We start from the raw sequence: 14155 nt of genomic DNA, 5'->3' as shown, positions 1-14155 counted from the left end.
GTTCCATATTCCATGTCACAATTTCCATCTTTATAAGCGAATTATTACATCTGTGCAGCCTTTTCTTTTTCCCATCTTTTCTGGGTTGCTGCTTGGGCAACCACTTTTTCTGGGAAGGCGCAGCTGCTGCCCTAATTCATTAATCAAGAAACCGCGCCTTCTTAGAGTGAAATTGGTCTGCTCTTAGATAGCAAGCCGTAGGCTTTAGGAAAGCTTGGGCTCTTAATCTCAATCCAAAGTCCAGGACTAACCTGGGACAGAATTCATTCGGGGCCCAGTTTGAACTTCCAGTCCTTCCTTCCTGGCTTGCTCTGTCTCTTGTGTTTTTTACCTTGACAAAAAAACCCGGCACGGTCCTTCTATTTAGCTTGATTTCGTTTGGAAATTGTAATAAAATTGACAAATTAAAAAAAAAGGACTCAAATGTTAAAAAGGATAAAAAATTCAAGTCTGGTCCTAAATTCTTGGAAAAAAAAAATTTGGTCTAAACATTAATTTTATTCCTTTTCAATTACCGGACGAGAGAGAATGTCTCTTTAAAAAATTACAGTAGAAAGAGATAAAGTATTTAGTTAGAGTAATTTTAGAAATAAAAAAGGTTAATTTTATTATAAAGATATTTCATTAGATGAGATGAGAGGAGTTTGGTGTTCGTGATTTTTAGCTTTCATTTTCCTGAAAAAAATAAATTGGGCCTTGAGAAGATTTATAATCTTGGATTGATTTCTTAATTTTTAACTGATTTTTTGCAACTTTGAAGGCAGGGCCTTCGTCTCCAAGCTTACGCACTCTTGACCTACTTCTATGGTCCAGGTGCTGGGCCTAGAGCCTTTCTTTCCTTTTGTTTTGCACTAAAAAAAATTAAAATGTTAATTTTTAAATTTTGACATGGTTCTCAAACAATATTATAAATTTAAATTTAATTTTTTAATCATTATATATCTAAAATAATGATGAAGATGGTGATAATGGTAGTTTTGTTATGGTGATAATAATGCTAATAAATTGTTCATGAATTTCATTTGATTAAAGTCTTTTTTTATTATTAAAAATTTTAAATATAATTTATCACTTTTATAATTTTTTTTTTGTAACATCCTATTGATTAAAGTCTTTTTTTATTATTAAAAAATTTAAATATAATTTATCACTTTTATAAAAAAAATTTTGTAACATCCTGCATACAATTCCTCACTTAGATCCCATATTTTATCATTAACTCACCTCTTGTAATATATACACACACAGTAGATTAATTGTAATATTGATTCATGGATAAGATAGAGCCATGCCTTTAATTTAACAGAAGATCCAGGACGTCCACGGTTGACATATCAACAAGTTTATGCCACTTGTAGCATCATAAGTTGGGGGGAAAAAACATAATTTTAATGAAGTAAAAAATATATCGAAGAACAATAAAGAAAATCAGCCAAATTCTGAAGGCAGCTAGCCCTGGGCATTTCAACAAAAGCCTCTGAAAGGTCTATATATATATATGTATATTAGAACCTATATCCACTACATATGAACATGAGCGACTCATTCTCTTCATCCACAACCATGCATTTCAAGCGCATTATTCGAGGAAGGTGGAAACAGTATTGGATTTGGGCACAGCCTTGACCCAATGTCCAGTGGGATCCAAGCACCACATGGTCTTTTATGTTGTTTAATTGGCTCACCACCTTAACAATTGGGTTTGGAAGGCTCATGCCCAAACCAATACCATCACCACCTTAGATGGGCTCGGTTCAGAGAGTGATCTAACTATTTGGGTCCCTTTTTATCCACTAACTTTATGTACGGGTCATACTAATATGATCTCCTTACTATAATTAAGCTAGCCAGAGGGTGTTAAGCAGGTATATTCATGCCTAGAAGTTGGACTAACCGATTATGTCATTTATCAATCAACAGAGTAATTATCCATCATCTGAAACTATTATCTCACCTTACATAATTACTATTAAAATAGACTACCAAAAATTGAGGCAAACCACAAATTCAAAGTATCAATCAATATAATATCCAATAATAAAATTAAAAAAAAAAAACTAATATCAAATAATAAAATTTAAAAAAAAAAAATTGTTTCAATTGACATTGTTCTGTGTGAGAGGAAAAATGTTTTCGCCACACCTTTTAGATTTTTGTTAATTATTTTAATTCTTCACTAGTTAGAATGTGATATAGTTGAAAAACAAATGATAAAATGGTTTGTTACAAATCAAAATTCTTAAAAACTTACGAGATTTGTTATAGGTTAAAACTCTTGTCCATGATGTTTGTTACCAGTCAAAACCCCTAAAAACCAAGCAAACTCGTAATAATAAGAAAATACTAAAATATTTAATTTTATTTATTCATGAATGCTAAAAATACAAGCTAAATAATTCTATTTATACTAGCCATAGGTCTAAACCCTAATTTATAGAGGAAAAAATCCCTATAAATAATTATAGTTAATATATGGATTCCTAAATTAAATAGAAAATTAAAATTAAAAATATAATATCTAATTTTCAAAAATTGCTTTTGCATTAGTTTGTCTAGGTTAGAAAAAACTCATTCTTGAGTTCAAATTATCCATGAAAGCATCCATGATATTGTTCTTTAAGCAAAACCTTCTAAGTTGAAAATGGTTTTTCATTGTGAAAACATCCACTATAATGTTCTTTGAAAAGAATCTACAAAATTGAAAAGCATCTTTCATGATAAACTGCTCCACTATGATCTCCAACCATGGTTAGGGGTATTCACAATTTAGTTTGGTTCAGTTTAGACTCAAAAAACCAACCGAACCGAGTTATATTAATTTTATGAAATATTAACTGAATTGGACTGAAATCTGGTTTAAACCGAACTGGTTCGGTTCGGTTAAATCTGTTTTTTTTGGAAAAAAACCAGGAAACCGAATCCCTTCACATATTAAACACTAATTTTTCCTTATTTGAAATTTTATATTTCTTACTATTACAATCTTAAGCTAACAAGCAAGGAACAATGCAGTTTAGCTAAACATTTAGAGGATTTTGTAATAGATCCGTAATAGATCCATCTTTGTTATCGTAAACAACAAAAGCTATAAATTCATCTTCGGTCATTAATCATTATTTCCTGTTGATATACCTTGGATCTCTAGACAAACACCAAGTACTGGGTCAAAAATTACCTTGTTATCTTTTCTTTACAGGGGCTATCTCCTTTTACTGCAACTGCAACAACTTGTGTAGAAATAAAGAAGACTTGTGCAAAAGTAAAAAGAAGAGAAGTTAAGAAGATGAAGAGATGAGTTTATGTTTGGCTCACTTTTGAGATGGAGATAAACGTAAAGGCAAAGCAATTGAGATTTGAAAGGGAAAGGAAGATTGAGATAAATATTTTCAAGGGTTAAGCGGTGGCTTTTATGGTTAGGTTTCAGTATTTAACTATTTATACCCTCTTAATTTGTATAGCTTTGGTTTTTTTGTTGGTCCGGTTTGGTTTGTTGGTTTTAGTTTTAAAACCGAAACCAAACTAGACCTATTAAAATTTGTGGTTTTGAAAATCAGTTTAATCGGTTTTTTATTTCGATTCAGTTTTTTTTTCTGGTTTTCTCAGTTAATCGGTTTCTTTAAACACCTCTAACCATGGTGACTCGACAACACATGAAAATACCTATCAGGGATCATTAAATTTGATACCACAATGTAGTAGAGAAGCCAATGATAACAAGGTTTGTTACTAGTTAAAACTTTTAAAGCCTCATAATATTTGTTACGAGTCAAAACTTTCATCCACAAGGTTTGTCACATGTCAAAACTCTTAAAAACCAAGCAAATTCACAATAATAAAAACATTAAAATATTTAATTTTATTAATCAATTTTAGCTGAAAGTATAAGCTAAAACCTTATTTATGCTAACTGTAGGCCTAAACCTTAATATTTAAAGAGGAAAAAATCTCAAGAATAAATTATAGTTAATATAGGCATTCCTAAACTAAATAAAGAAACAAAATTATAAAGATAATATGTAATTTTCTAAAACTTATCATGCATAAGAATATCGAATCTTTTGTATCGACATATTTTAGGGGTTGCTATAGTCCGTCAAGCATCCATGTAGTTTCATGTTCTTAGCGTTTAGCCTCTTACTTTATACCAAAAAAGCACTACGTTATTTTGAGAGGGAATCCGATTATTGAACTAGGATTAAAAAAAAAAGAAAAAAATTCTTGCGATCAGTTCTGCTGTTACCAACAAATTACAAGATGATTTTCATAACTATGGTAGTAACATGCATTTCAATTTTACATAAAAGCTTGAAGTGGTTTAACTTCAAAGCTTTCCAAACAACTACAGTCTAACCAACAGCTTCTAGCATGGAAATATAATGTACACGCTAAGACATGGAGAAGGAAGGGAAGGGCACATCCTTTCCAAAACCAAAGTTGTTTGATGCTACGGGAATTAAACTATACTGGCAGATGTAACACTTTTCAAGACTGGATAAATTCAGATATCAGCTTCATCAGAAATGAGAGCTCTTTTCTTGAAAATCGAGGCTTTGTTTTCACTTGGATCTTCCCTTCCTCCGCAAGCAAGCCCGATTCTTCACCATCATTGGCAGAGTCTACAAAATGGGAGACTGCCTCTGTGATCTCGTGAACTAGGTCAACAATCACTCCTTCAATGCCAATCAAGTGTTGCATGTGTACCACCTCCGTCACATTACTGCAAATATGCAAATATTTTTAAGATAAACTAAAATCGATAAAAATCTTTTGGTTCAAAATTTAGGGAATATATTACAAGTTTGAAAGAATGTAAAGTAGGCAATTCTTACTTCAATTGGCCATAGGTAATCAGGGAAAGCTTAGATTCTTTAATTCTTGTTACTGCTCCTGGATTTCTAAAGACAGCTTTGACTTCGGATACTATTCCCTGGAGGCCACCTTCTGTGCAAACCTTAATGGCCTCATCCAAGGAATTCCTTCTCACATCCGTGTATATTTCTGAACCTCCGTTGGTTAGGAAAAATACCTGGATTACATCATCAGTAAAGACCATTAAAATCATTCGAACAACCAAGACTCATTTGAACCCAAGGAAAGAAATTATATACAGATGTCAAATGTCCTAGATCGAATTAGCTTTGTGAGAACGCCAATGAGAAAGCAATCTTACAGGGTAGGTACTCTGCAATTTCCTCATCAACAGAGCTGCATCAGGTTGAAAACTTGAGAACATTACAGGTCTCTCCTTGGCATGCTCAAACACCACCTAGCTCAAGAAACGTTAGTGCACATTAGCCATTACTAATTGCGAAGATCAAATTTACTAAACAACGAAAATCTGAGACAAGTAGGAGTAAATACCTGTAAAATTACTTGAAGAATATGTTTTAGTTCATCCTCTTTGTAGATTATGTTATCATCAAACTTCAATTCAACATTAAAGCCCATGGTATCATCGACTCTCTGGAAAACCTCTTGCAGTGTACAAAAAGGAGCATCTTCTTCAACTTTCCATTCAAAGATTCTCCCGTCTTTTGTTTTCTTAAATAAAGACTTCCCCTCCTGTAATTTTATAACAATTTCGTGCCTGTTAATATACATCATGCTTAAAAACAAGGTTCAAGGCCTGAAATGATTCATACACTGCCAACTTCATCTTGGGGTCCATATGAACGGAATTCATCTAAAGTGAGGTCAGTAACCCGCTTCTCAATAAGTTCTCCCTGAAAAACAATAGCCAAAACAGATAAATAATCAGTTTTGAAAAGCTTAGTTATAATGACTAAAACAATGGGAAGAGAACCAGGGTTAAAAAGGACAAACCTTATGTTCAGTGACGATGAAGTTGTCATGGAAAATGACTGGACAGTCATCTTTGGTCACCTACAACAAATATGGTGGTATATAGTTTTTGTTTTTTTGTTTACAGTTCCTTTTAAAAGGATCTTCGCTCACTAATAGTAAAATCAAGAGAAGGCAAAACAAACCAACAGAAGGAAACTAATCAGTATCCGCAATTGAGATTCTAATTTTTACAGTCAAGCACAAACAGAAAATCAACATAAAAAAGGGTCTTGGGCCTTTGAGATAGAGGTCTTGTGTGGACAAAATATCTTGGATTGAATGAGTCGAAAGAGATTGGGTAAGCATTCACAAAAGCCCATGATGATTCTCGGCCATAAATCTTTTAGATGGACCTGGACAAAAGTGAGGAAGCCGCATTCTAGATCACCAAAATGCAACCAACGACGTGTAATTTTAGACAGGCATCATACTAAAACGGACAAGAAAGAAGAGACAAAATCCAATGAACCAGGCCAGCAAACCCGACCACTGACGTGGCAACAAGAAAACAAGTTGATGAAAAGCTGCGTCAGTTTTGAGGCGAATGGAGACAGAAGAAACCTGACAACTTTTTCTTATTATGTTGGTTGTCCCTCCCAGAGATTCATGCATGCGATAACAATGATATACCAACAAAGTTGGCTATTAAGCGAAGGAGATGAACAATTTTGATTTATCTTTTACCTGAACGTCGAATTCAATGAAATCCAGAGGTCACTTGGAAGCAGAATTGAAGGAGAGAATTGAATTCTCTTTGATGGATTTCATTCTCCGATCACAAGATTGTAACATGTTCATTCCGCTCCCTCTATGTCCCATCACCACAAATTTTCCGAATTTAAATCCTCGCTTGGTGTCATCACTTCCCTCAATACTCACACCTGATCATCAATTAAACAGGGAAAAGAAACTCATGCTTCTTCTTAAGAAAGAAAAGACCATAGATCAAGAATGCAAGGCGGTGATTGATCAGGAGTTACTTACATTGAGTGATCAATCGGGAAGAACAGAGGGCCAATGCTGCATTCTCTTGGACTTGATCAAGTTTTGGAAAATCGGAGACATGAGCAGCTTTTAGAGCCATTCCCCTTCAAGAGTGAAAGAGCGGACACAAAAGGGATTGTGAGGTTTGTTTCTAACACACAGGGGTCCTTGAGCTATGTATGCGCGCAAGGTATGGAGGTGGTATTTAAAGGGCTACACATGCAAAAAAAAAAAAAAAAAAAATCTATATATTTTTTTCTTGGTTTATTAAAGGAAAAGCATATCTTAATGCTCCAAGGGAAGGCTCCAGAGATTGGATAGAATATTCCATATAGAGAAGGTTAGTTTTGGTCCTTCCTTGGGAAACTGCGGTGCTTTGTTCATTCATCTCATTGTTTGCGTTGTCCTAATTTAACTTGAGGCACAGATGTTCGTCATGAACACCTCATATATTAGGCATTTATTTTTGCCCATATCCATTCCTCCAGTTTAGTCTTTCTGTTTCAGATAAATCTTCTATATTTGGTTGGCGCCCTTTGCAGTTCTTGATGCAGCTACTTATGAGTTTACGTTTATCCGTGGCTTGAATTCTTCCATTTGGAGAGTAACTAGATCCAGGCACACAAAAAGAAGACGAAAAGAAACAGGTCCTACACGGCAATCACGACACCTGTTCCTAATCACACGAGAAATTAGAAATAGCTAAACACTAGAAATGCCCTGCCTGCCTTCATCTTCTAGATTGTTGTAGAGAGATCAAATGCAAGAATCTTCAACAACCTCCACCCAACTCAGTTAATCTTTAATTTACTTTATTAAAAAAATTTCAATCAGCTACGTAAGTCCTTTTCCTGTAAAAATAACATAATTGTAAGATTTGCCCCTTCTTTACTATGATGGTGATGAAATTATAATTTTTGTTTTTTATTTTTATATTTGATATTTTTATCATTTTACTTGACCTATGTATCATTATTTTTTTTATTTTCATTTTTTTGGTTATATTGTTTTAGTTTTTCTTTTTTTTTTCCTTGTATTTTTTTTTTAAATAATTTCTAATTTTTTATACTTTAAATATTTATCAGTATACTCTTGACCTATCTACACTATTCTTTTTATTTTTATTTTTATTCTTTTGTGATTTTTTTTCTCTATACTTTCTTTTGAAAAATTATTATATAGAGACAAAAAAAAAATTGTGTTTTCACTGTAGTAATTAAAATATTATTTTATTTTTCTATTATGTTAAAAATTAACATGAGATCTTGGATGTTTTAATTAATATATATAATCTTCATAATATTTTATTATATATATGAATCAAGTTTTTGGTTTGTAGTTATATCGATACTAAAAAACATGTTAATAACACTTATACACAATTAATTCTTTTGTGTTAGAAACAAAAATTACCTAACTTGTAACAAAAAGCTTGAATAAACATGTTAATATTTTATTTTTGAATTTATTAAAACAAATGATTCTTGATATATTTAATCAAATACATGTATAGGCTTTTTGACTTATAATTAAATTATTAAAAAAACATATTTGAAAAGCTTGTATATTTTTTTAAAAAAAACTATCCAAGTTGAAGTATGAATTAAATAATTAGTTTTATTCTAAACTAAAAGATCGTTTATGAATTTTATAACATATAATGTCATTGTGCATGTGGTTTTTCACTTATATATTCTTAATTCGGTTTGCCATTCCATATATGTTTTAATTTTTAGTAACGAATAAAATTCATTTAATGAAAAAAGAAATAGTCACGTTTATTGCATAGTAGAGATTATATACCCTAATTGTACATTTAATTATATATGTTTGGTATTGTGGTATATAATATTTTTCAAAAATACTTTTTATTTAAAAATATACTAAAATGATTTTTTTTAATATTAATATATCAAAATCATAAAAAATAATTTAAAATACATTAATTCTATATATTTTCAAGCTAAATATATTTAAAAAAAGCATCAAGATAAAAAAAAACAAACGGTACACACATCTTTAACAATACGTGTAATAGAAAGTTTCTAATCAAATCAAACTCCTTTTTCTAATTTTGGTTATATCAACCATTTTACTTTCAATTAATATTTAAAGTGATTTGAGATCTTGTTTCCAGATACATTATAGAAAAACTGGTGTACTATTTTTTGCCAGTGATAGTGGCTTATCAGTTATTGTGCCATCTACACCATTAATGAAAATAATGGTGATGAACAGTGTCATTAATAAGGCTGTCAATTTTATTGCCGGAATGGCACTTTCTAGCAGAATTTTCATGGCACAAAACATGCAACTCCAACCCTTCAGCCAGTAAAATTGCAGATCAGCATTCATACCGTCAAATGATTTGAATTTGGAAATATGGCATTTCCATTTGCAATTGAAATTTAAAGTGCAGTTTCAGCCTCCAAATTCATGAGTTCAACACATTTAACCAGTGGTAGAAGGATTACGCCATTCATACATTAAAAGTAAAATATATATATATAGGCAGCCTCTGTTAGGTGTTGCATATATATATATATATATATGCAACACCTAACAGAGGCTGCCTAGCCACTATATCAGAATTCTTTGGCGTCCTCTAGCATCAAGAAGAACCTGAACCAAATCACATCTTTTCTGGATCCTGAATCAAACCTTTTAATTCCGCAGACCATGCACTGCACACAGTTTTCAAGGGAGCAAACCATTTGAGCCATTTTGGTATCATCGCCATCAGTATTATCCGCTTTCAGTTTCTTATCATGAATTGCCTGTAAATAAGAATTTATTTCAATGAAATAAACAAACAAAAATGGTAGAAAAGCAGTGATTATTAAAGGTTATTAAGAATAGAAGTATGGCAATGATGTTTGATTTTCACTTATTTTATATTAAAAACTTTTATTTTTTTAATACTTTGATATTTTATTTGTGTTTAATTATTTTAAGCTGGAGTTCTATTTAGCATTAAATCTTGACTATTTAAAAATATTAAAATTATATTTAGATCATTAATTGATATTATATTTGTATTATATGATTTAAAGTTAGTTTGTTTTTATATTTAAATTTAGATCTTGTTGAGTAAATATTTTGAATTATATACATGCAAGCATCCACGCAATAGAAGATTACAAAACTAAAAATTAAAATATTTTGAAATTTAAATTTATTATTTTAGTAAAAAAATAAAACGCTAATCAAAGCAAATACAATACAAGATCATAAAACAGAAACATGTTGGAACTCAAATTTATGGTTGTAATAAGAAAAACAAAATACTAACAAAACGAAATTAACAACCTTAAAAATAATACTTGTTCTACATGATATGGAGAGTTGTTTGTGCGTGTAGAAAATTGTGCGCGTGGCTCATGGAAAAAAAATACATGGAAAGGCACGCTGGGACAGACCGAGGTACGTGGTGGGCTGAAAATCCCACATGCCCAGATAGCAAAGTGGCTGTGAATTTTTATTTATTATTTTTTAGATTTTGGACAATGCCAGATCATATCTTCCAATAGAAAAGAAAGAGGAGGAGGAACTGAGGTTTAAAGCTTGTTATTACCGTATTTGGTTGCTTTCTTACCTCAGTTGAACTGTATTTGGAGATAGGTTTTGAAGCATAATATAAATTTAATTTTTGTAGTTCATAATTCAGGGAATTTGCTTTAATGAATAAATTTCGCAGAAAATGTCAAAGAAGGCGTGATTTCACCCTCCAAAATGGACGGCTTTGAGCTAAAGTAAGCTGGAAGTCTAGCATGGTGTTGGATGCATGCATGTACATCGTCTTGCATAGCTGCAAGCCATTAGCAATGTGTCACATCACTTCATTTTAATGGAAAAAACAAAACAGATGGCGTTTTAATAAATAATTCAAATTCATCGAAGTAAACGCTAATCAATCTCAATAAACATGGCGTCTGAGTGGAAAAGCACCAGGCTTTTTCGTCACGTGCATATAAAATGTCACGCATGCTTCGTAGTGGTGGAATTGATCTTGATGAGACTTTTCGTGCACCTCGTGGAGTTGAGTTTTTTGTATGGTGGACAGCTAGCACGTCGCATTTGCTAGCTCGGCTCCGTTACCGGACAAGAAACTGAGCATCCCTCCACCTGGTTTTTTTAGTGTAGTTGTGATTTTGTTTTTCAATGTAATTCATGGACTTGTATTTTATAAATCATGGGGGATTTCTGTTATTTTATGTATAAATTTAAAGTTTGGATTATATTTTTATAATTTTATGGTTCTTAGATAAAGATATTAAAAAATAATATAAATTATATTTTCAGATCTCATTTAATAATTTAAGTTATTAATTTGAGATGATTCTTTAATATAGTATTAGAGTCTTGATAACTAAGCGATCATGAATTCAAATCTCATCTTTTTTATTTATTTGATAAAAATTAAGTAGAAAATAATATGAATATATACAAGATTTAAAGTTAAAGAACTTTCACTCGAGGGAGTGTGTTAGAGAATAATATAAGTAATATTTTAGAACCTTACCTAACAATTTAAATTATTAAATTAATATGATTATTTGATAAAAAAATATTATTTTTTTTAATTTTAAATTTAGATTTTACTTTTATAAAATTAATCTGAAAAATATAATGTGGCTGAATATCCAGTAAATATTTGTTAAATTAAAAAGGTTTTTTTTTTTTTTTTTCTCCAATCTAGTATTTTCATGTCAAAAGTGCATGTGCATGATGAATTTAATTATTTTGGATCGGGGAGTATAATCCGGCTCATATTCAATCCATTGCGATCGCTTATCGTGTGTCCTTTTTTAATATTCCATTTATATTTCTTTAAGGAATTAACGTCATGGAACTTAACATACTTTGTTAAGTAATTCTAACAGAAATCTAATTAAATATAATCTTTTATGATTTGATAAATTATGCTCAGTCAGCTAAAATCGAAAATACTAAAGAGGTTGTGTTTCTTATTTATGATTGCCCTTGTTTGGATTCCTTCTCATTGTTGGGATTAATGAGATTTGCATCTGCCTATTATAGTCATATATTCTTGGTTCTGTTCAAACACTAAGAACAATTGGGAGTCAAAGGGAATTAGAAATCTCAGTTTAACTGTCATTTTCGTGACTAAATTTCTGAATTGATTGAGTGTTTAATGTGAGATAGATATGTAAATACAGATAACAAGATACCATTAGTTGTCTCCAGCCTTGCTTTTTCCCTGAAGATATATCTTTGCTCAGGAAGATTTATGGCTAACATTTGGACCATACCGTCCTAACTACGCTCCGACGGATCCAAAGACATCTGGGGGAGTTTGAGACTATTCAAATTACCTTAAAATATTCTCGATGTAAGTGGAAAAGCACCAGCTTTCCCAATCATGTATGTGAAATATCTTTTATGCAAGATTCATCATGGCTGGAATTGAATTCTTCGTTGAGCTCATGGAATTGAGTTTTTTCTACGGTGGACAACAAGCAAGTTGCATTTACCTGCACAGTAGGCAAGCATCAAACATTTGAGTGGGAAAAATAATGGAAACACCAGATACGTAGTCAATTTCTCTATGCTCACAGTGCACCCCATTATGCAGCTGTGCTCTGCATTATCTCAGGTACATCAGAAGGACACTGATTCATGGCCTCCATTTCAATGCTCACTCGTCACTTGAGATGCTGATTGGACATGCGATTTTATTGGTTATAGATTCACCACTTGCTGTTGTCTTTTTCTTGGTGATTTCTTTTATTTTTTGGACATAACAAAAGGCAAACAATTGTTGCTCGATCCAGCATAGAAACTGAGTATCGTGCAATTGTTGAAACAACCTAGGAACTTTTTTGGCTTTGTTGGTTACTTTAAGACATGGGTGTCATTTGTTCTACTGCAACTATCATTAACTATGATAATCCACTTGCCATCTAATGATGTATTCCATGAACGTACAAAGTATATTAAGATTGATTATCACTTTGTACAACAACATCTTACCTGTGAGACTATTGAATTATCCTCAATTTCATTTGCTATCAAATTGTTAATATCTTCACTAAAACATATCTTACTAAAGCCTTCATAATTTAGTTTCCAAACTCAAGTTGGTCTCCATTTTACCGCCTCAAGTTTTTTTTTTTTTTTGAGGGGTGCTATTAATGTACATAATGTATCCCACGGTGATTAGAGAAGAAAACTCACCACTTTGTCTAGGATATAAATATACTGCACTATGTTGTAAACAAAATACAACATTCAATACAATTCTCTCTTCTTCTTCTTTTATTGTCTCTCCCTCTCCCTTTCTCTATCTTAATGTATATAATGTGTCCCATATTGGTTAGGAAGAGAAACATCCTCTTAGTCTACATAATAAATATATCTATCCCATATATATTGGTTACAGAAGAAAACCCCCCCTGTTTGTCTAGGCTATAAATAGAGTGCGCTCTCTTGTAAACAAAACACAACATTCAATACAATTTTCTCTTCTTTCTATTGTCTCTCACTCTCTCTCTCTATCTTAGCGTGGATAGAGCCACTAGTTTAAGAGTTTCTCAATTTATCAATTGTTAAGTATGCTATGTCATTGCCACTATTAGTGGCAATCACATTAAAAAGGCCTAACTATATTATATGGGCTCATGCTATGACTAGTTTTTTAAGGATTAAAAACTTTAGTGTTATGTAACCGGAGATATCACTGAACTAGAGAAGATAAATGAAGACAACACCAAATACATAGATCGTCTTGAGCATTGCGATAAAAACAACCATAAAATCACCATCTGAATTCGTAGCACATGTGCTCACTTCATCAGTCTCTAGTTTGGTAGATTCAACACTACCAAATCACTTTGTGGGGTTTTTAGAAAAACATTAAATTACTGCAAATCTATCACATCAATACCATCTTCTTAGCACTCTACATCGCATGCAACAACAACCTGGACAATCTATCAACAATTTCCTATCTGAAATGCGCCACGTTTGGGATGAACTCGCTTCCGCAAACCAGAATTTATAGATGTCACTAGTGCCGAAAATTTTTATGACTATCGAGATCGTTAACACTTGGTTCTCTGTCTCATGTCCCTCACTAATGAGTTTGAGCATGTTCATGCGTCTCTTCTTCATCGCCGTCCCTTGCCTGCTCTGGATCAAGCTATTACTGAACTTCTCTCGGAAGAAACTCATCTTGCCCCTCGCAAACCAACTCCTATAAATGTTGCCTCTACCACTGTCAAAGGACCTCAATCCAATAACAAAGATCAATCATATGGATCTTCCAAGAAAATTTGCAATTACTGTAAGAAACCAGGACACATTC

The 14155-nt window shown here is 32.1% G+C and overlaps 1 protein-coding gene across 1 annotated transcript; it reads right to left on the bottom strand.

The window, feature by feature from the left end:
- Window positions 1-4199: 4199 nt before the first annotated feature.
- LOC105133737 (glycerophosphodiester phosphodiesterase GDPD1, chloroplastic) lies at window positions 4200-7050 on the bottom strand. The gene is given in 8 exon segments (XM_011037829.1): window positions 4200-4717; window positions 4830-5026; window positions 5171-5266; window positions 5362-5562; window positions 5643-5723; window positions 5824-5883; window positions 6529-6725; window positions 6829-7050. Coding segments are annotated over 8 exon segments (1167 nt in total). The 5' UTR covers window positions 6929-7050; the 3' UTR covers window positions 4200-4482.
- Between the last annotated feature and the right edge of the window lie 7105 nt (window positions 7051-14155).

The sequence above is a fragment of the Populus euphratica genome, unplaced genomic scaffold, assembly GCF_000495115.2.
Source record: "Populus euphratica unplaced genomic scaffold, PopEup_1.0 scaffold37.1, whole genome shotgun sequence".
Classification (NCBI taxonomy): Eukaryota; Viridiplantae; Streptophyta; class Magnoliopsida; order Malpighiales; family Salicaceae; genus Populus; species Populus euphratica.
Note: the sequence above shows the minus strand (reverse complement) of the source record. Positions and strands in the feature narration are given on the sequence as shown.